Raw genomic sequence first — 23,596 nt, 5'->3', positions numbered from 1 at the left:
AATTTCTCTTCGCACTTGAACTTCTCGGCGTGCATCCTCGAGTTTTGAATCTAGCTTACATTTTTTTTTAAAAAAATAAAATCTCGTGCACTAAAACGAGCGGAAAAAACGGATGGACAGGTTGAATTTATCACAGACATCACGGCAAGCCCATCTAGCTTCCCAATAACTTTTTGCAAAAGCTTCCCAGAAATCCGAACCGCGCGTAGCGGATTGCGTCCACTCCAGCCGGACATTAATCCATCAATATGTGGGCTCTTATTGGGCACACGTGATGTACATGTTTATCCAGGCCGTTTATTCATTTTATCATATCATTTTAAGGTATAAGCCCAAAAATTAGACAAATCCAACGCTCAAGTGGACTACGGAAGAGATGATTCTTACATTTAGTGCTTTGTGTATTTAATGCAACCCAAGCTCACTATTTGATGTGGTCCATTGAGGGTTAGATCTTCCTCATTTTTTGTTTTATATCTTGTAATGATCTTAAAAAATAAATTGACAGGGTGGATGAACAGATGCAACACGGTGGTATGAGCGGAGCCCCCATATGGACGGATAATTGTCCGGGCGGGGTCGGACGTGCGCGCATGAGCTGTAGTGCAGTCAAGTGGAACCCACAGGAACATGGAGAAAATCACGCCGCCCAACTCATCACGTGTTCTCCGGGTGCGCGATTAGGATACTGACAAGGTCAGTAGCCGAATTGCTACTGAATTGGCGTCACCAAGCTCTGTGGACCCACTATGATACATATGTTGTATCCATACCATCCAACCATTTTTAGAGATCATTTTATGGCATTGAGAAGAGAATGAGATAGATCTAAAGTTCAAGTGGACCATATCATAGAAAATAGTAGGGATAGTAGCGTCCACCGTTCAAAACTTCTTAGGAGCCACGGTAGTATCCAAAGAAGCTGATATTTTTGTTTTCACTTCATCTGTGTCTATGTTAACTTATGGATAGGTTAGATTTCAAAAATGCATCACCGTGGGCCTTATAAATGTTTTAATGGTAAGTGTGACGGCTCCCACGGTTTTTTGTGGTGGGTCCACTTGAAATTTAGATAAATGGCATTCTCTTGTAATACCAAGAAACGATTTCTATGACTGGTTGGACGGTATGGATACAACACATGCATCATGGTGGGTTCCACAACATGGTGACGTAACTTCGTAGCGATTTGACTACCGACCTTGTCGGTATCCAAATAGGCTGGCCGAAGTGACGTCACCAAGCTCTTTGGACCTCACCATGACTAGTGTATTGTATCTATACCGTTCAACAATTTGTAGAGATCGTGATAGATCTGAAGTTCAAGTGGACCCACCACAGAAAACCGTGGGATCAGTCACACCTACCGTTGAAACATTTCCAGAGCCCACCATGATCTATTATTTAAATCCAACCTATTGATAAGTTAACATATACATAGACGAAGTTAAAAAAAAAAAAAGAAGCTTGATGGGAAACTTCTGTGGCCCTGTTCTCACTGTTTTTTTTTATGGTGGGGTCCACTTGAACTTTAGATCAATCTCATTATTTTTCTCACGCCATAAAACGATATCTCCAGATGGATGGACGGCATCGATACAACACATGCATCATGGTGGGGTCCACAGAGCTAGGTGATAGCAATTTGGCCAGTGTCTAATCCGCGCCCGTGTTCTCCAATATCACATCAAGCATGGATTGTTGACAACTTATTCTTTAATCTCTTCCGTACATAACATGGCCCACCCGATGAGCAGACCGACACGTAGGACCATAACCGAACACGCGTGCTACGTTCTCACGTGCACAAGGAGTTACAGCTACCATTCACATATAAATAGCGCGCCCGTCCTAAACTTCTCCCAACACGCCCCTTCCACTCACGAAGAGTATCCATTTGTAGTCGTCTCCTTCTCCTTTCATTCATTCTTCAGTTCCTCTCTCTCTCTCCCTCTCTCTCTCTCACACACACACACATACATCTGATCTCAGGTTTGTAAATCGAAGGAAGAAGGAGAAATGGATTCGCAGCATAAGTGCGTCGGGATTCTCGCCATTGATGTCTACTTCCCTCCTACATGCGTTCAACAGGTAACTCCTCTTTGATTCTTATTCTCTCTCTTTCTCTCTCTCTCTTCAGAATTGAATCTTTCACGGAATGGAATTTATTTATTTATTTATTTATTATTATTATTATTTTTTTTTTGTGTTTCTTCTTCTTCTGTGTTACTGTAAAGAAAGAGTGATCTTGAATTTTCCTGGTTTTCTGCGGCAGCTATCGATTTCTCAGTCAGGCTTTGTAAATGTAGTCTCCAGGTTTGAAATTCATAGCTTAGTCGGCGTTGAGGTTATGTAAATCAAAGGAGTTTTTACAAGTCTGTTTGGGCAGAGGGATTGAACAATGCTCGGGCGGAGAGTTTGTACGTTTCCATTAAGTTGTTCAATTTGTACGGCTGGGGCCATGGTTTAGTGATTGAGACCTTGATACAATGGGCCACACCATGGATGGCCCATGCAATTAGTATTCTAAGGCTGGGATCGTCTGATCTTGTGGACTTTTTTATGCATGCGCCATCCACCATGAGGATCATCGTGTCAACAGGCCATTTCCAACTCTGGATGTCCCCTGCACTATAACCATACCAGATGGGAAAATCTGAACCCTTGAATTGGTGGCTGTAAAATAGATTGTTAAAGGGGGAAATACAGCAGTGCTTCTCAGTCAACTAAAGAAAGGCCAAAGGATTCTCCAATCCGTGGAAATTTTGGTGCATGCTTGGGACCATCATATTGACGGTTTGGATTGCTGAATCATTGGCCCATTTTTGCAAACTGAAAAGATGTACGCCTGTTGAAAATCTCGGGTCGGATACTCTGGACATGCACATAACATGAGACAATTCTACTGCAAACTGAAGACACTATCAAGGCTTTATGGAGAATCATTTACCTTGAACGGACTTGTATTGGCTGTTTCTGATGACTATTTAAGTAGTGTGCATGCTTATGTTTGAAACCTCGTCTAAATATCTTTTGTTGATGCTGAGATCTGGTCGTCCCTGCTAGACCGTCGTGTACCTGCAAAACCAAGTGACAATGGGGGCCCTGGTTGTAACCATAGATCCTCCGATGCTTAAATTAGAATAAACACACTCTGAGTCTAGTCGAATTAGGGTCATGGTGCAACCCTTCTACCGTAGGTAGGGTTCTTATTTATAACCTTTCGAGACCTCTTCCATGTATAGCAATAAGTTTACTGTGTAGATACATATCACACAAGGGATCTTCCCTTGGGTATATGGCGTTGATCTCGACGAAGATCTCGATGAGGTAATCCTTTCCGTATACAAAGGTGATATCTCCTAGTGGTCAGCATCCAAGAAGGTCGTGGTTGATAACCAAGGCCAACCTTTAAGTGGTTTGGTCGCAGTCCTGCAGATCGAGCTTAGTTGATGATTGGGGTCAGGGTCGACTTCTATGATCAGGTCGGCATCCATAGCTGTCCCCTGGTTGAGACAGTGAAATGTCGACTAGGTGATCAAGGCCACCACTCATAGTGCCTGGATTAGTCACAGGGGTCGTGGTTGGCATCTGAGGCCGAGCTCTTTCCTGATCTTTCATCCGAGCTGTTCACCGTCATTGCTTTCATCTAATTAGAGTCGTTTGGTCAGTCTAGTCGGTCAGTCCAGTTTTACCCATAACATCTTCCATTAGAAAGAACAAATGCTTGTGTTTTTGGTTGTGAGGCTATCATATTGAGTATCTTGAACTATACAATAATAGTTTTAATTTCATCAGCGTGATAATTCTTTTTTAACTTGATAAATCATTTTTACCTAGGCTTTTGATTGCAATTCATCAATCTACTTGTGTCATGCCTATTTTTATGAAGTGCCCTTGAAGAGAGGATGTTCCAGGCAATCTGAATCTTCCATTTTTTTTTTTGGTTAAAATATTCAAAACATCTATCTTGGAGGTAGTTTCTACACATAAAATCTTTGCTGGAGCCATCATCAACTTCTCTTTGCATCATCTAACATAATTTAGTAGAATGCATCATTGTAAGCATTACTTCCAATGATGCAATGCTTGTTTAGACTTGTATTTAGTTTACATTTTCCATCACAATAGTTATTGTTTTTTGTTCTTTTTGTCTGCAACCATAGGAAGCCCTAGAAGCTCATGATGGTGCAAGTAAAGGAAAATACACTATTGGACTTGGGCAAGACTGCATGGCCTTCTGTACAGAGCTGGAAGATGTCATTTCAATGAGGTTTTGAACTCTCATCTTATCATTGATTTTTCTTTATCCTTTTGTAGTTGATCTATTTTTCTACACAAGTGGATATAGCCTTGTTCATTGTGAGAAGTAAAAGAATTTACCTAATTTTTGATTTTATGTTAGAGTTTTCTTGATAATACCATGCAAGTACCAAATTTGTGACTTCATGTTCAGTTCTCTAGATAATCTGATTGCAAGAGCATTGCTACTTTGAGAGTAGCCAAAAAAATGTTGGAAAAACCAATTGGTGGGGGAATTGAACCAGTTCATTCCTGGCTATTGAATAATGCCCCTTGGTTGTTTTGCTTCCATATGAAGTTCTCATTTTAATATATAAATTTATTTTTAATGGTTCATGCATTTGTAGGATGGTCAATGTGCCGGGTTGGCTTGTCGGGCTTTTGGGCTTGGTCCGCTTTGGGCTAGACTTGGGCTGAAATGCTACTCCCAAGGGCTAGACAAAAGCCCAAAATTTAAGCCCGGCTATTGATCAGGCAGGGTTCAGGCTGCATCTAAGGGCCCGTCAACCTGTCTTGAACCTGGCCCGTTTGAGTTTTCAAGGGCATTAGTGTCAGTATTATGCATGATTGGGTAGGGTGGCCAGGCTCAGGCTCTGGCTGGACTCACGCCCAGTTCATGCAAAATCATCATGGGCCTGGGCTGTACTTGGGCCTGTGTTTTACTTTGCGGACTGGGCTTGGACATACCTCGCCCAGGCCCGAACCCAGCCCTATGCATTTTGGACCAAATGTTGGTAAGAATGATTTTAGTGCTTATCTAGGGGATGACAAAACTTTGATGTGCGATCGATTTCTTTAGATTTATTGATTTTAGATTAACTGTGAAGTCGCATTTTGACTAACCAGTCTAAGTGGAATCATAGTGATAAAAGATCATAAACAATCAACAGCTGTCTAAAACTTGTGCCCTCCAATGGCTTGCAATTCTTTTGCTTTATGTTTTACACACACACAAAAAAAATTTAAAACAGCCTTTCTTCTTCTTCTTCTTCTTCTTCTTCTTCTTCTTTTTGGAGTTAGCTATATGCTCTTTAATTTTTTAAGATTCAATTCTTGACCCAAAATCTTATTCAGTTTGACAGTTGTTAATTCCCTTCTTGAGAAATATGGGATTGATCCAAGACAAATCGGTCGCTTGGAAGTTGGCAGCGAGACTGTTATAGACAAGAGCAAATCCATAAAGACTTGGCTGATGCAAATCTTTGAGGTTTCTCCATATTCCTTTGGTTAAGCTTTTTTTCCCCCCAAGTAAATGCAACATTTTTTGGTATTTCTGGCTGTAAATTCAGTCACTATGAAATGCCCTAGGAGTATTAGTGTCTTCATTGTTTTTCCATGTGTCTGAATGTTGTCTCTTTATTAGGTGATCGACTCTTCCGAGTTCAGTCATGGTATTTTGGCTGAGTTGATTTTCATAATCGTTTTTTGTTAACTGTTTGGAAGAAAAGATTGATTTGGCAATATTTTAACCATTTTAGTTATTCTACTTTAAAATTTCTTTCTTAGAAATGTGAGTGCACTGTGGTCTTAGTCTCTTATTCTCATCAATAACAAACAGGAATGTGGGAATACTGACATTGAAGGAGTTGACTCAACAAATGCGTGCTATGGTGGAACTGCAGCTTTATTCAACTGTGTAAATTGGGTGGAGAGTAGCTCTTGGGATGGACGCTATGGACTTGTTGTATGCACAGACAGTGCGGTATTGTTCTGTATCTGCTTTGGATTTGCACTAGTAATTACCTTCATTTTTTGATTAGCTGTTAGATCTTGCTTTCTTTGAAGTCTATTTATATTGAACTGCTTGAAAATTTCCCACTTCAGAAGTAGGATACTTAAAGGGCTTGGCTTGAATTGTCTCCTTTATGAGTATGTTTTAATCACTTGAAAAATCTTTTTATGAAGGTAATGTTGTTATTATGGCATACATCAAAACATGCTCACATAATTTAAAAAAGAAGAAGAAGAAGAAGTAGCCTACATGCTACTAGTTTCCTACTCGGAATATATTTAGAAAATCAAGCATTTCTTTCGAGAGATGTCAGAAGTAAGCAAACTAAACAATAAGAAAAGGAAAACCCTTTTGGAAGCTAAGCTGCCGAAGTCAGTGCAAGGCTTGTTTGGAAAGATCGAAGATCCTAGGGATGTTCTATCAAGTACTCTAATGGGAAAGTTGATTTTATTGGTGCCATATAGTGTCATCACATGTTACATTCTCCCTTCCTTAACGTCCACAGCATGGGATTCTGCAGGATATCTTGATTGGCTGTTTTATATTGGGCAGGCTCAATCCCAAGAAATCTTTCTTTTAATGGACAATATTGCCATTTTTTTAAAGAAAAAAGAAGTACTACAAATACAAAGGGGACAGAGGCCCACAGCTAGCCAGCTACAGAAAATAGTTAAACAAAATAGATATAACAGAAGACTATCATCTTTTATCACAAAAAGAAAAGCCGGCTTTAGAGGCCCCTGACTTAGCTAACCTCTCTGCTTCCTCATTTGCATTACTTTTAACAAAAGCTTCCTCAACCATCCCTGCTAATCTCCAGGATCAATTCGAGAAGATCACTAGGAAATAGCATTTGAGGACTCCCCCTCAATAGTAGCCTGGAAGAAAGTAAGATTTATAGCTACCTTAAAGCTTCCAACAATGCTGGTGATGAAAAAGAAAGTAGCTCTTGCTTGCTGGTGATGATCATGATAATTTGCTCTACTAGGAAACAGTTGTAGGTGTTCTGTCTCAACTCTTGACCAATCCAATGAACACGTCGGACTTGAAGTTGGAGATCTGCCTAGTAGCTGTTTAATTCTAAATGAAGATATGAAGAAACTAAAACATAGCTAAATTAGTGTTTTTAATACTATCCTTAGGCTATCTCAACTTCAGATAAATGGGCAAGGAGAAAAAGAATGTGATCCAAGGAATGGTCTTCAATGAAACAGGCGTGTCTTAAACGAGACTGAGGAGCCAATGAACAAACTAGCAGACAGTATAAAGGGGAACCTGCTCAGATGAACCTCTAACCACAAGCATTTTAGGGTCATTTCAACTGAGAAAATGGAAAGAAGCTGCAATTGCCTCTTGTGGAGAAGGCTAGAAAAGTAATATGTGCAGGAAGGGGCAGCAGGCTGGTGGTTCGAAGTCGACGGATTTTTCTGTGACAGATAAGGTGAAGGGGGTATTGGGGGTGCTCTCATTGATGGAAGCTGTAAGGTGCACATCACTTTCTCTGGCCCTTCCAAGGTGGGTTCAATTCAGTACCCTTAGGGCGATTGCCCTTCAGTAGACCGTGCATCTCATCCAGGCTCACCATCATGACAAATCAATTAGAGTGGAATGCTACTCCCCGGGCATCATTCACTGGGTCACAGGAGAAGCCACCGTTCCTTGGTCATTGTTTTTAATCTTCTGACACCGTTGCTGCCAGGCTAAACACTTCATTTGCGCTGGCTCCAAATGGTGCTGGTCCTGCTGTTTCCTCTCTTGCCAAGATGGGCTCATCCCACCATTCTTTTTCATATTGGGAATTCTATTCCTCTTCTTTAATTTAATATATCTCTTTGGTATCTTCTCAAGACAAAAAAAAAAGAAAAAAAGAAAAAAAAAGAAAAGAAAAAAAAAAAAAAAGGAAAAGAAAAAGAAATGTGATCGACGATGGGATGATGCAGGTTGCAGGTAGATTCTTTTAGCCAGTTGCATACCTGGTCTCCCAATTCTTATGCAATATACTGTAACTCTGTTCATTTAGGCTCAAAGCTTGTATATTGCTTTTAGCGGTGCAAGGTCTGGCTGAATCTGTCAAATATTAACGAGACTAGTAGACGGACAGCATGCTTCATAATCAGGATTATCTCCAAGTTTAATCTACGTTTAAGATTACCGCTTTTTTCTCTAATGTATACTTGATTGTGCATGAATCTGTGATATCTAATTGCCTATGTATATGATGTGTATATGTGGAGTCTTTGATGTGCATGTGGATGCATGATGGCATTCTTTTTCTTATTCAGTGGTGTGCTATAGAATTTGAAAGGATAAATATGATGGAAACATCCTCCGATTGCCTGTTATCATGATGATTCACTTTCATATTTGAGGAAATGAAATCATTATATAACTGCACTTCTCAAATTGCATCAGGCTCTAGCAATAGGAACACCGGCCCTTGCATATTCCCTGTTCTTAGTCTCCTATATGTTGGTGATCATTTCCAGCTGTTCATAAATGAGTTTATAAAGTACTAATATTCATTTCTGATGAAAGGATGTTCCTTCACTTATAACAGTTTCAATTGTTTTAGGTCTATGCAGAAGGACCAGCCCGGCCTACTGGGGGAGCTGCTGCAATTGCAATGCTGATTGGACCGAATGCTCCGATAGCTTTTGAAAGCAAATTTAGAGGGACACATATGGCCCATGCTTATGACTTTTACAAACCTAATCTTGCAAGCGAATACCCGGTTTGCTTCCCTTTTTATTTTGTCCGTGCCATGTATTTCATGCAGTGTGGAACTTTGAAATAATTATGTGCCTACCATGACACATTCGCTTATAATTTCCAAATGTTTAGATATTGGCTTTTCTCCTCCATAATGTCACTGTTGTGAAGGTCCGTTGGTACGTGTCCTACCTACATCATACTTTAGGCAATTCAAGGCATTATCACAATTTTGTTGTTCATATGGTTCCTGCCTTTAACATGTACTATTCTCCCATTCTGAGATTTTGACATGTGCTCATCAAATGAAATATCTTCTTGCCTTCATGGACAATTTACTGATCTCTCTCTCTCTCTCTCTCTCTCTCGATCGATGAATGGCAATTTCATTCAAAGAAAAAAGGACACAGAACAGAATGCAACAGATCATAAACCGCAAGAAACTGGTGCCCAAGCATATTAAGATGCCGAATACACAGCTAAAGAACCAGCATTACCCATGATGCTTCTAGAAGAATGGTCATGCCAATAATCCTGTAACCCAGTTTTTAAACCGCCATGCTTACCATAATAAACCCAAAACTACTGTAAACCTCATGGCATGTAATTTATCTTGATCTTCGACTCAGTAAGCTGGTTATTTTGACTGTAGTGGAGGGTAGCATCAAAACCAAATGATACAACCATGTAATTGAGGCCCATATTATGAACACCTTACTAAATTTACATCAGTTAGACAACCATTCACTCCCTCATTCCTGGGAGATGGGTTATTTCCCAAATATCAGCTCTGTCATGGTAGTGAGAAGGTACTTCAATGTTGATTTTTTTTTTTTTTTTTTACCTAATAAATTTCATTAAAAAAAAAAAATGCTCTTGTTAATATCTCCAAGATTGCTCCTGGGGTAACCCCTTTCTTGCATTCCATTTAAACCTTTTTCCAACTTGACCATCTAAAATCCAGCACCATTCTAGCCATCAACTTATGCTGGCAACTTTCCAAGGACAGCCAGCTTATTTACTGCCCTTATCATATGTCATCACTGCTCTTGAATCTCATTCAGAACTCTACAGATTGTAAACTGTTGATGAAGGGCCTTCCTACATTATCCAACACCCATAAGACATGAATACATAACACATGAGAAATTGACTTGAGACCCTTTGTTCCACTACTTGTGTAGTTAGTATCTGGTACATAATATATAAATGCCCGTAAAAGATAGCTCTTGGAACCATTGACATTCGATACTGACCATGCCATGACCGTTTATCATCACACCATCATCTAAACCCTTATTCCAGTTAATTGGGGTCGGCTACATGAATCCCATTCCTCCATTCCACTCTATCAAGGGCTCTAACTTCAGTTAGACTGTAGGTCATCTAGTCTTTTCTTACTACCTTTACCTATGTCCTTTTGGTCTTTTCCCTTGCCCTTTTAGAGCCTTCAACTTGTACCAATTCACTCCTAACAGGCGTAGTTCTTGGTGTCTGTTGCACATGACCGAACCATCTAAATTTTGTTGTTCCTTAACTGCCCAACATTTTGTCCCATAAAGCATGGCTAGTCTTATAGCCATCATATAAAATTTCCTATTCAGTTTGAGTGGTACACGACAATCACATGAAACTCTAGAGTCACATCTCCATTTCTTCTACCCTACTTGAATTCTATGGGCAACATCAACATCCTTTTCAATCTCTCCATCCAAGATACCGAAAGTGGTCTTTTTGGGAAACTTCTTGGTCAGTAATCTTGACTATTTCTTCGTCTCCACTCATATTGTTACTAAAAATTGCACTCCATATACTCTGTTTTAGTCCGACGAATTTTAAATCCTTGCCATGACTGTTGCATTTGCTTTGCATCAAAAGGGTTTTTTTACCAAAACACTTCAGAAATTAATGTTTTCCAAGAATATCCTGTATTTGAATGGAGTCTAAACTGGTATTTCCTCAACTATGCCTGTAGAAGCACAATTAGATGATTGGCCTAGTGCTGTATTATCAGTAACTAGCCTGCATATCAATGGCTCGCTTGAAAATATTTGGTAACTCAGCCAAATGATTGTTGCCCATCATCGACATCTTGCCAAAATCATGCTACTTGGGAGCATGTAACTTAAAAACAGATGTAAGAGAATTTGTAACAGCATGCCAACTTGTCCAATAATGGGATCTAGGATTCTCCAAGGTGTTCATGCCTAAGTTGAAAGAATGTGGCAACTCATTGTATACTCAATCCTTAGTTTTGAGGGTTTAATGCTTTTATCTTTTGATGGACATATGTCGCCACTTGGTTAGTCAACCAGAAGTTTTAAAGTTCCTAATCTCATCCCCATTAGGGGTGAAAAACAACCTTGGATCCGTGAGCAGACTTTTTGCTTGGTCTTCTCTGCCCTCTAAAGAAACATAAACTGTCTCCAATATGTTCCATTAGTGGGAACGGATCACATCTGTGAGTGTAGTTCTGTAGTGAAGTGTGAAGAGTTGGTCCTTCCCAGATGCCTCCATATCTCGAAACCTTCCCCATGATCATGTTGTGTCACTAGTTTCAATTTCTCTTAATGGAACTGCCAGGTATTTTAAAGGTATGAACCATTCTCTAAAATCAAATTCATGGCAATACATTACACTCGCCCTTCTTAAAGCCAATGAGAATCATTCTAGCTTGGGCAACAAAAATGCAATTAAGATCGATACATTATGTTTCTCATCAAACAATTAATAGCCATGCTTCTCGATAGTCAAAGCTTTTTCATTATGTTTGGAATTGCCTTTCTTCTGATACTTCATTCAAATTCCTTGTGCATAGGTTGTTGATGGGAAGCTCTCACAAACTTGCTATCTCATGGCACTTGATTCTTGCTACCAATGTTTTTGTAGTAAGTAAGTTGGCAATTGAATTCATTAGAGTGTTCTATTTGTTCTGCTTCAGCTTTTGGCTTACTCATGTACATATTCTATAATATCTTATCATCGTTCTTTCATTAGGTTTGAGAAATTGGAGGGAAAACAATTCGCAATTTCTGATGCAGATTACTTTGTATTTCATTCTCCATACAATAAGGTATCAATTGTTTGTCTCTGTTACACATACACATGCATATAATGAGAATTGATGAGTTCCAACTGCCATATGTTTTTCATGGTTTAAATAGTTGACACTTTTGGCTAAGTAAATTGGTGAATGGGTTACTGACCCTAAATTCCATTTTTGATAATTAACTGAATACCTAAATATTGTTGCTCACTTCCTTGTCATGGGAAAAATAAATAAATCTTCCAACTAATTATTTGTGACAAATTTCTGATACTTAGCAGGTTCCTCACCATTAAAAAAAATAATAAAGTTGGTGAGCTCCAGGAATGTGCTAATATTACTCATGCATAGTGGGTTTGTAACCTTTCTTCAAATACTTAGCCAATTCAACAAGTTCTGAAGTTGTGCTAAGTGATTTGAAAGTTGATTTTGGGTTTTAAGCATTCCTTGATGCTTTTGAACACTTGAGACATTGGTGAAACTGAAACTCTTTTAAAAACTTGGCTGAGTAAACAAAATTTTGAAAATTTGTTAGCCAATTTCATAATTGAGTTTTTAAACATTACTTGACACCATGGAATACTTAGTACACATTGGAATTTTTGAACATTTGAAGAGACTAATTTATATTAAATGATTTCTTGAACTGACATTGAGCACTTGAAGAAATTTTTTTTATTTTACATTATTTCTTGAACTTGTGTAACAGCTTGTGCAGAAAAGCTTTGCTCGGTTGTACTTCAATGACTTCTTGAGGAATGCCAGGTACCTTTTGATGTCGGTTTTATGTCTTTGTCCTTTCTTAGTATAATCCTCTGAATGAATTTCATATAACTATTTTTCTTGGTTCTTATTATACTTTTATTATGCATTGGAGGAAAGCATTACTTTTTATTGATTGTAAGATGCTGTCTGTGATTTCTTCAGTTTCTTTAAGTTTTAAATGCAAACCTGACAATCATGGCCTGGAACTGATTATTTATATTTGATAGTAGAAGCATTATTGCAAGATCTATCACTATGGCTGTCTTCATTGGGAAACTTTTGCCCTTTTGGTGTGCACACACACACACACACATGCTCACCTGGGAACCGGTTCTCATGAGAACTCGTGAGCACTTTTTTGAGCACTCATCTCACATGATGTGTATATGCAATCCGAACAGTCCACTAGATGAGTCACCTCATGAAACCCCTATGGCCCAAAACTTAGCCCAATCCAAAAATCTAGTGGGCCATAGCGAAGTGAGAGGCAAATCTAGGGAGGGAGTTCCCTCTCACTTTGCTATGGCTCACCAGATTTCTGGATCAGGCTAACTTTTGGGCCTTGGGGGTTTCATGAGGTAATTCATCTAGTGGACCATTCAGATTTTGTAGTCATATCACGTATCAAAAAGTACTCATGAGTTCTCATGAGAACCAGTTCCTAGGTGAGCATTTCACTACACGTCTTGCAATGGTTTCAGTATGGCAAACTTCATTGGAGATTAGTGTTACTGTTTTGCACATTCTAGACCATGGTTTTGAAAATTAGTTACGATATGGCCATAGCACAACTGGATTGGCCACCCCGGTGGTGTGAGGCCTGATTAAAAAATGGGCCGTATTGGCACCAATATGGGGCTGATACGGCCACCACGGCTGATACGGCCACTATGGCCCATATGGCTGATATGGCTGTAAGGGCCCTTTTTTTAATTTTCCAATTTCCCCTCATTTTGCCACTTCTTTCTTCATCTTAACCATGGAGGATGCTTGGAAACTGATTTTAGACTAGATGTAGGCCTATTTTTGGGATCACAACACAAGATTTGTGTGTGCGTGCGTGCGTGTGTGTCCTAATTCCTTTTTGATGTAATGGGCCCTAATTCACCAAATCATGCTCAATTCGTGTTTGATGAGTGCCTTTTTGGTTGACTTTCAGTTGGTCAAGCTGCAAACACCATTCTTATCAATGAATGGTCTGATACAACATTTAATACATGCTAAAAACATTAAAAAAGAAGAAGAAGAAGATAAGACTCTAGTGTTCACATTCTTTTTTATTCTCCAAATAATTTTTCAAAATTTTTTGGAAAAGAAAGAGGGACATAGATCGTCTGATATGCCTTATATCCTACCATTTTTGGGCCTACCTGAGGCCACCCGCTAGATGCCATTAACTTGTATGTTAGTTTGCCATATTCGGTGTGATTGTGGGAGTGGCTTTGGTTGATCATTTCTTGTCCGTTACCCTTCTATGGTGGCTGAGATGCCTTGCCACTCCTCTCATCAGCTATTCATGACTGTAATTGTTTGACAATTTTCCCTGTTTATATTATTGAGTGAATTTTTTCCTTCAAACCCTTCCCTCATGGATTTCAAGGGCTTCCCAACATATGCCTCTTATGGGTTTTGATTCTTTTAATGGATATTGGTAATTGGATACTGCATTTCCTTCATGTATAAAAGGTGATGCTGACCAAGAAAAACAAAAAGAAAAAAAGAAAAAAAGAAAAAAAAAAGGACAAAATGGAAGATAAGGCAAAAACAACTTTGGAAGGGCTTCTTTTTTGAAATTCAGTTAGGCTTTTGCTGATAAAAAGGATCCAGTGCAGGTTCTTATCTTCATTTTATCCTTCGTCATCATCGCCATCAGATCCCTACTAATTGGGGTTGGTTGCATGAATCCTTTTTTGTCATTCCCCACTCTATCAAGGGCCATAACCTCATTTAGACCATTGGTCATTAGCTCTTTTCTTACTACCTCCACCCGTGTCCTTTTGGGCCTTTCCCTTGCCCTTTTAGAGCCTTCAACTTGTACCAAGTCACTCCTAAACGGTGCAATTCTTTGTCTCTATTGCACATGACCAAACCATCTAAATCTATTTTCCATCATCTTGTTACCTATTGGTGCTACTTCCAAGTTCCCTCGAATGCATTCTTCATTTTATCTTTCAAAAAAGAGGACTAAAGTGCAAGCTTTTCTTTAGCGATGTTGGCCTTCATTGTATAACACCGAGGTAAGGATTTCAATCTTCTTTTATAAATGGTCAAAATGTATGCCTATTTAATTTATTAGTTCCCCGATCAGTTTATTGATGTCATAGGTAGAACTTCAATGATCTTTAGGTCTATTGGATGATCTGTGCATGTTTTGCAATCTTACAGTTGGGTTTCTGTGTGCAATTAGTGTTCTTTTTTATTTTTATTTTTAAAACAAATACTAATATGGTTCTGGCACACTCACATATAATCAGCATGTTATAACTTTCCTAATTACTTTGTACTTTAGTTGTTGAGGTGATGCCAAAATTTAGGCTACCTTATTCTTTTATGAGTTTCCTAGTAATTGTATTTCTCGTTTCTTTCATTTATAAGCTCTGTTGAGAAGGATGCAAGAGAAAAACTGGAGCCCTTTTCAACCTTGTCTGGTGATGAAAGCTACCAGAGTCGTTATCTTGAAAAGGTTTCTCTCGTGTCCTAATGTTGTCATTTTAGGGGGCTTTTGCATTCCACCATTGTCAGGATTTTTTTACTGGGAATTCTGCTAGCTTATGGTTTACATGGTATCCATAGGCATCCCAGCTGGTTGCGAAGCACCTGTATGATGCAAAGGTTCAACCATCAACTCTGCTACCGAAACAAGTCGGCAACATGTACACTGCATCTCTTTATGCTGCATTTACATCCCTTATTCATAATAAGCATGGCACTCTTGTAAGTTATATATATATCTTTCTTTTCTTTTTCGCTTGGACTGTTAATATACTCTGTACCAGTATTTCCCCGATTGTAATTTTTTCTGCCTACAGGGGGGTCAACGGGTGGTAATGTTTTCATATGGTAGTGGTCTGTCTGCTACAATGTTCTCAGTCAGATTTCATGATGGTCAACATCCCTTCAGCTTATCAAACATTGCAAGTGTGCTGAATGTTTCTGGGAAGCTGGAATCCAGACACATCGTATGTCTCTCTCTCCTTTATTTTTGCTTTTTAATTGCTTCCCTATTACTCTGTTATGGTGCAGTTCATTTTGTGGTAGCAATGCTAACTATGTTGTCTCACTGATGTTTTATGTATTTATCTCTTTAGGGCTAGTGTCACCGCCATCATTAAAGCCTTATCCCAACTAAATGGAGCTGGCTACGCGAGTGTTGTTAATGCAGGGGGCATTTTCACTAGCCTGTGGGATGTAGGGGCACACTCGGGGTGGGCGGCCCATGTGAGGTCGGCCTCACCCATTTGAAGCGGGTGGCTTGTGTGAAGTGGAACCCATGTGAAGTGGGGCCCATGAGGGGGGTTCGGCCGAGGTCCTAACCCATGGGATGTGGGGCCTGGGCTATGAGATAAAGGGATTGATTCGCCATGCTCTATTAGTTCGAGCTTTTAGAGCAAGTGGTTAATTATCTTGCATCAAAGTGGTATCAGTTGTCCTACCGTTCCACTCTATCAAGGGCCATATCCTCGATTAAACCATAGGTCATCAAATATTTTCCTACCTCCACCCACATTCTTTTGGGCCTTCCCCTTGTCCTTTTAGAGCCTTCAACTTGAACCAACTCACTTCTCTTCTAAGCGGTGTAGTTTTTGGTTTCTGTTGCACATGGCCAAACCATCTAAGTCCACTTTCCCTCATCTTATTACGTGTGGGTGCGACTCTTATGTTCCCTTGAATGCATTCATTTCTAATTCTATTCTTCCTTGTCTTGCCACTCATTCATCTCAACATCTTCATTTCAACTACACTCATCCCATGGACATCTTGTTCCTTGACACCCCAGCATTCTGTCCCATAAAGCATGGCTGGTCTTATGGTCTATCTTATAAAATCCCCTCTTTGGTTTGATTGGTGTATGGCATGGTATTCTGTACAGGCTGTAATGGCGGTTACAGCTTCTTTTGTGTTTTGAAAAAAATCCTGTATCGACCTAGAAATGGATGGTTATGGTGTGGTTACACCTGTTACGGGCTGTTTTTTTCTGTAACAGCTGTTATGATCCCGTAATGCTTAACGGCACCATGTTTGTATACCTTGGTGTGTGGTGATCACATAACACTCTAGAGGCGTATCTCCACTTCCCTAGCTCTAATTCTATGAGCAACATCTTTCTAAAATTTTCCACTCTAATGAATTATCATCTCAAGATATAAAAAAATAGTAATTTTGGGTTTACTTTATCAGCAATATTAATTAATTTCTCATTTCCGCTCCTATTGTTACTAAAGTTGCATTCCATATGCTCTTTGTTAGTCTGACTAATTTTAAAACCTTTTGATTTTAAAGCATCCCTCTATTGTTCTGGCTTTGTGTTTACCCCTGCCATCTTGTCAACGAAAATGACGCCATCTACAAACAAAAAAGGTTGAGATATGTTGTTAACTTGAAAAGTCATTAAGCATTTCATGGGTTTTCCAAGAGAAAGCAGCCAAGTTGGTTTTGGGTGTTCGATAATGTGCTTTATTGGTACGGCTGCCAGCTTATATCGATTTTTAAGCTGCTTCCTTTTTGGCATTGATTGTGAGTTTGACTAGAATGGTGCCTCCATCTGATAATGATATAGCTCCCCAGTGAATTTTCTTACTAAATGAGTAAATAAGCTGAAAAAAGTTCATTATAATTATACAAAAGGAGTCTTTATGAACGTGAAAGGGTCACTGATTTGGCTCTGGGCCAAAAGGCTCTTGATGGATATGGAAGAGAAGATTTTGGGGGTTAGTGGTTTATAAAGTCCAAGCTTTTTGGGTCAGGATGATCTGACGTCATCTTCTATTTGTTTTGTTTTCAGCTGTTCATCTCTCTTTTTCTTTTTTACACGCACAAACCCCCCCACACACTCACGCTGCAGTGGGATTTCACCACCTATGGATACTCGAACCCTTGACTGGGTGTTGAAACTCCTGAGAGTCTACCACCGGAGCACGAGTAAGGATCCAATCGTTGTTCATCTCTCTTGTTTGCTTTCTAATACATTTATCGGTAAAAATAAAGCTTGTTAATGCGTGCAGCTAAGCATCTTGTTCATTGTTGCAGTTTTCACCTGAGAAATTTGTGGAAAATCTGAAGTTGATGGAGCATCGGTATGGAGCCAAGGATTTTGTGACCAGTGCAGACCGGAAGTTACTGTCTCCTGGCACCTTCTATCTTACGAAGGTCGACTCCATGTATCGTCGATACTATGAGAAGAACATTGTGGATGGTGCTGTGTGTGTCATGGAGTCCGGCAGCTGTGGGAACAGTTTGCTACTCAACGGCCACTGATCATGATTTGGATGAAACATGGGGGAAGTAGGGGGATGACCGTGATGGTATTATTGGTTTTTAGAATGTATTTTGTGGAAGCAGCTGCATGCTTTGATTGCGGGCCAGAGCATGGTTTGATTAGCCTCGGTGCATATGTTAGCTCTTATGTTATGAAATGAGATACATTATCTCTGTTGTTAATTTATCCGAATTTTCTTGCTTTTCTGGAACCCTTCTTCCGGCCTTCTTGTTTTTTATTTTGTTTTTCTTTGAGTATTTGATTCTTCTGCTACACACAACACATGCATTTGCCCGCATCCAGTTACTTTCCCAATTCATTGATCCCCATCTTCTGCACAACCCCGATAACACTTTCTAAGAGGAGAAATATTGCATTATTGCTCTCTTTTGCTTTTTCTTGACAAGGAAGCTGGGAATCGAAAGTTATGGGGCCACGTGGAAAGTAACTCACATCCAACAGATGCACACCAACGTCATTATTAGATGAACAAAAAATACAGCGGATCCAATCATAAGGTGGGCCAATTCATAAAAAGATAAAATAATGTACACCATTGAAAATATCCCAATTCAACTGTAGCCCATCTGCTGACTTGATTGAGTTGATGTTTTGATCATATTATCACCATGGTGTGGTGCACATGTTTGATACGTTGGATGCTATACACATACTATATGGGCCCCACACGTATAGAGTGAAAAAATAAATGAAGGTAATTTTGGTAATTTCATCCCTCAAAAAGCACCTCAAATTGCTATTGTTTAATCCTGTATTATTTCAGGAAGAGGAATATTGGTGGACAAGCGACACAGCAAATATCATGAAATAGAGTAATGTTTGGTGAACCAATCACACCTCTAACCAAAAAGAGGTAACTAGGGATGCATCTGCCTTTTACAACTGGGTCCCATGCTTTGGTGATCCAGATCCTTGATATAATTATTCCTATCATGGACAGATCATGCCCCTTATTTTACTTAAAGATAATACGATTTTGTACATCTCATCCGTTGATGTGTTTTCTCTCGACTGATTGTTAGGCCACTGATCCCAAGGTTAAAATCTGGGAAGGGTTTTAGGCATCAACATACATAGTAGGTTTTTTTTATCAATGATCTGCGCACAAAGAATATCTGCCCAAATTTTAAAAACTGGTGCATCAGCATTCAAGCTATGTTCTGATGCCTTTGGAGCATAAGTCTGTGACTGGAACGCGGTAGATGGTGTTAACTCTGAAACTGACTATTAAGAATCTAACCTAAACCATTGGGATCGTAACATTAAGGGTTTAACATTTTCGGTGCCTTGATGTAAGGCAATCAAAGGCCATCATGTGTCAACACCACGTAACCGCAACTAGTGCAAATCATACTCTCACCTAAGAGTATCATCGTTGGCGTTTCCTTTGGCGATACCTATTCTGTTATAAATATGGAGGCACGAGCTCTTAGGCCTGCCTTTATATGAGCAAATCAGCATAGGCCACGATTATCATGTCCATTAATGAGGTAACGTGCCACCACGTCTATAAGAAACCTGTCGAGAGAACATATCTTATCATAAATCTGGTTATGATCTTTTCGATGAGGCTGTCTCTTACAATCCTTTCAAAATGAGAGATCTTTCTAGAGTTAGTCGAAGAGACTTTAGCATTCAAAAAGATCTCAGAGACCTATAGATTGGATTGATGTCCAAGCAATCCCAGCTATGGCTCGGACTCAAATAAGGAGAAATGGACACATCATCTGGGTTGGGTCTGCATCCATACCCCCGGCGTTAAAAAAAAAAAAGAAAAAAAGAAGAAGGTGCAACGGGCTCGAAGAAGGATATAATCTGACTAATAACAGATTAGTATTGAACGGGTCTGGACTACTCATTAAGGAGATTGAAAGAGATAGAGAGATAGCCCAGGAGTCACATTGGGTAATCCAATTTGATGATCATGGTCCCATAGGAATCAAAAGTAGGGGAAGATCTTGACCCGACAAGTTTGGCCCATTATAGGTAATAGACCCATAGTAGGTGTCAAATCTCACTCCTGCTAGGAACAGAGTGATTTAGACTAGATTGCTCATATGAACAACTATGATTAAGCGAAAGATACTTTCAAAGAGTCCAATGGGAGGGTATCTATGTGTAGGAGTAGAAATCTAAGATTCGACGTCCGTAAATCTTTTGGAGACCTTCCTAATTGAGAGTTTCCCGATCTTCTTAAAAGATTTTTCTTAACTAGAAAGCCAACGACATAAGCACGAAGGATCCAGAAGCAATTAACAAACTCTTACGAGGGTTTCACCGCCTCAACGATTTATAAAAGGAGCAATAGAAGAAGAAATCGGGGCCCTAACTAAACATATTACTCTATCTTTTATTTATCTTTATTTTCTTTTCTTAGCATAGTTTAGCTATTGCTTAACAGCTCCCACTATAGTACCTTAGGCGTAGAGCTAGTTTTTTTGTAACCTTAAGTTGTATATCATGATCTGCTAAGTTTCAATTTAGTTGATCACACCCACCCTAATTTGTCTGTTCCAATAAGCATTTCATGTATTTATCAATTTTCATATTTGTTTATTCATTTGGTTGTCTCACAAGTTGTTAGTTGTAATAAACATCATTTTATAATTCTTTATAAAATCGATAACATTTCACCTTATTTAATTTGAATGCGTATATTTGTTCATTTGAAAAGTGTTTTGAAGTTAAAAGTGTTAGTAAAAGAACAAGTTCTTAAGGCTGTGGACCTATGTCCATTGTTACAAGGCAAAAAAAACTTATTCAAACGGATTAGCCTCATTTTCTTTCACTAGTTGTCTGAATGGAGCGTAATTTTGGTGGTCAAGAGAACTCTAAATCTTCGATCATAGTCTCCAGTCAGTCAATCTTGGTGAAAGGGATACCAATAATTCAATCAACCCTATCGGTAGGCAATCTCTAACACGGCTGCACATCCTTCTTACATACACATGTATACAATCTAGAACCTCGGTCATAAAAGTAGTTCTGTTCAATTAAATTGGAGTGCAACACCATCATACAACCGTATGCATCCTTATATTACATGTGACACCACTAACCTTAGGCACCAACAAGTACGGTGGTTTACCTTTAAGCATTCCGTATGTATTATGTATTCATTTAGGATATGCGAATAATCATTGGAATATTTTTTTATTTGACCAAATTAAAAAAAAAACATGGCCTAAATTTTCTAAAAAAATTATATTTAAAAACAAACATAAAAAACACTTTCCCACAAATTTTTTTGAAATTAAGGTTTTTTGCGTGAAATAATGTTTCTTTTCCCTATCTTTCCTATCTATTCACAAATCCAAGCAAGCCCGAAAAGAAAAAAAACGTATGAAAATGAAAAATCTTTAGACTTTAATTACTCCAGCTATCACATGCATGACAGGATATTCATGCGGCAGTGCGTGGCCCTATTTCTGTGAGGCCCACCGCAATGTATTTGATTTATCCACACCGTTTATGCAAGCTAAAAGTTAATTCATATGGAAGGCTCAAGTAGACCATACCATATAAAACAATGAGGATTAAGTAAATTCATATGGAAGGCTCAAGTAGACCGTACTATAGAAAACAATGGGGATTACAAATTCATTATTAAAAACTTCTTCACAGCGACATAGGTCATGGATCAATCTTATATTTGTGTCTTTCTTTAATATAGGTCTACATAATTTTATAAACAAGTTAAATAGCAAATGAAGCGTCACAATGGCTTTGGGAAGTTTTCAAAGGTGGGTGTTTAATCCCCTTTTCACAGTGTGGTCCACTTAAGCTTTGGATCCCCATTTTTTGGGGTTTTTTTTTTTTCCCGCACGCACACACCCACCCCACACACTCATGGTAGGATTACGCACACACTCATGGTAGGATTACGCGGTATATGATACTCGAACCCTTGACCAGGTGTTGAAACTCATGAGAGTCTACCACCCATTTTTTGGGCTTATGCCCGAAGATGAGCAGGCAAGACTGATTGACAGGGTGTACAAAACAGATGCACTACCACGGTGGGCCCACAGAGCTTGAACCACGTCGGGCCACGGAGACATATAAGTATAACGAGTGCTGCAGCCAATCCGCTTCCCTCTGTATTGGATGATCTATCAGTGCAAGCGCCTCGAGTTGCTCACCCAACGTCTGTGTTTCACGCAGTCTACTCCAGTGTCTTTACACGTGGCACACTTGCACCTCAATCTAACCGTCCGCTACGTTTTGAATGCGCCAAACGCAAAACCACATTGGACGTTCGATTTTCAGTCCTATTGGTGGTCATAAAAACGGACGGCTAAAAAAGAGACTGTAAATTTGGACGGTTTAACGTACGTTTAAGCTAAGCGTACAGATTAGTTTTAAGGGTCAACGGCTCAACGCACACATTACGAGAATGGTCCGCTCAGTTAAACGGTCCCAAGCATCCCTTGGCCGAAAAAACAAGCACGTCTTTCTGTTCATCACTTCTAACCGTCCAGTTTTATTCCTAGATGTGGCCCACCTGATGAGCGGACTGGCCTGGTTTTTGTCGAGGGATTGTTCATGATGAGCCGCCTAACTTGACGAATGGCCGGATCTTTGTACATATGTTCCAGTTGTCACACGTGCCACGGATAACTTCATCGGTCTCTCTCCGTGTGAATCCCCGTAGCATTTCCGGGAGGGGATTAGCTGTTACCAGGGTAACAGCTTCGTGGGTGTTACTCTTACTGTGTGGGGCCCACCTTATCCATGCTACCCATCCGTTTTTTCAGCTCATTTAAGGGCTTTATACAAAAAATTAACCAGATCTAAATCTCTGGTCGACTACACCACTGGAAAAATCATAACCATTAAAAGCTTTTTTTTAGGCTACAAAAGTGTTGGATCAAGCTAATATTTGTAATTTTCCTACTTCCAGTTCGATTGACCCTATCAACGGGTTGGATGGAAAATAAACAATAAGGATCTGCTTACAGTGGAGCCTTGGGAAGTTTTTAATGGTGAGCGTCCAATCATCACTGTTTCTTGTGGTGTGGTCCACCTGAAATTTGGATATGCTTAATTTCTGAAACCTTATTCTAAAATTGGATTTAACAACGGATGGACGTAATGGATATACAACATATAATCAAGGTGGGCCCTACAGTAAGGCTAACACCCACTAAGCTGTTACTCGGGTAACACCTGATCAGAGCCCAGCATTCCTTGGTTGAAATTGAGAAAATTCATCCACGAGAAACATGGGTTGCATTGCATGTGACCGTCCAAATCAAGAACCCCACTGCAGCCTGAAAATCAAACTGATTGAAGAATCTCAACCAGCTCAGTTTGTGTATTGAACTTGGGCTGTTGATTTTTTTCCTTAATACTTTTGAAAGCCACTAATTTGACGACGATCTGAGAGAAGGGATGGGCGGCCTGGATTAGCAGGTAGGACGCAATCCGCGACCATCGACGGGTTAGATGCCACAGAAAAGTCGCGTGCGTGTATCACGGTGGGCCCCACACTTTTGGTAATCCAGACTTTTGTTCTGTTGCGTACCACAGAGAGTGTACTCTG

The 23,596-nt window shown here is 39.5% G+C and overlaps 1 protein-coding gene across 3 annotated transcripts; it reads left to right on the top strand.

The window, feature by feature from the left end:
• Positions 1 to 1,825: 1,825 nt before the first annotated feature.
• On the top strand, positions 1,826 to 18,241 carry LOC131232731 (hydroxymethylglutaryl-CoA synthase-like). Of its 3 annotated transcripts, none has more exons than XM_058229182.1 (13): positions 1,826 to 1,899; positions 1,993 to 2,091; positions 4,167 to 4,273; positions 5,377 to 5,509; positions 5,861 to 6,004; positions 8,607 to 8,765; positions 11,562 to 11,635; positions 11,741 to 11,816; positions 12,499 to 12,554; positions 15,150 to 15,237; positions 15,348 to 15,488; positions 15,584 to 15,733; positions 17,802 to 18,241. In XM_058229182.1, exons 2-13 carry the CDS (start codon positions 2,020 to 2,022, stop codon positions 18,027 to 18,029), a joined length of 1,428 nt encoding a protein of 475 aa, XP_058085165.1. In that variant the 5' UTR covers positions 1,826 to 1,899; positions 1,993 to 2,019; the 3' UTR covers positions 18,030 to 18,241. The 3 variants fall into 3 exon arrangements, with proteins under 3 accessions (XP_058085165.1, XP_058085167.1, XP_058085166.1); XM_058229184.1 differs by having other exon boundaries at positions 1,871 to 1,889; XM_058229183.1 differs by lacking the exon at positions 1,826 to 1,899 and having other exon boundaries at positions 1,921 to 2,091.
• The last annotated feature ends 5,355 nt before the right edge of the window (positions 18,242 to 23,596 follow it).

Source organism: Magnolia sinica, chromosome 18 (assembly GCF_029962835.1).
Source record: "Magnolia sinica isolate HGM2019 chromosome 18, MsV1, whole genome shotgun sequence".
In the NCBI taxonomy this organism is placed as follows: Eukaryota; Viridiplantae; Streptophyta; class Magnoliopsida; order Magnoliales; family Magnoliaceae; genus Magnolia; species Magnolia sinica.
This window is presented reverse-complemented; position numbering and strand designations above follow the sequence as displayed.

What these genes read in the sequence shown, in the direction of transcription:
- LOC131232731 (XM_058229182.1), top strand. Translation starts at nt 2,020, where the DNA reads ATGGATTCGCAGCATAAGTGCGTCGGGATTCTCGCCATTGATGTCTAC. An exon ending in ATCTTGCAAGCGAATACCCG is followed by an intron (nt 8,766 to 11,561) that starts GTTTGCTTCCCT and finishes CCTTGTGCATAG; the next exon opens with GTTGTTGATGGGAAGCTCTC. An exon ending in TACCAATGTTTTTGTAGTAA is followed by an intron (nt 11,636 to 11,740) that starts GTAAGTTGGCAA and finishes TTCTTTCATTAG; the next exon opens with GTTTGAGAAATTGGAGGGAA.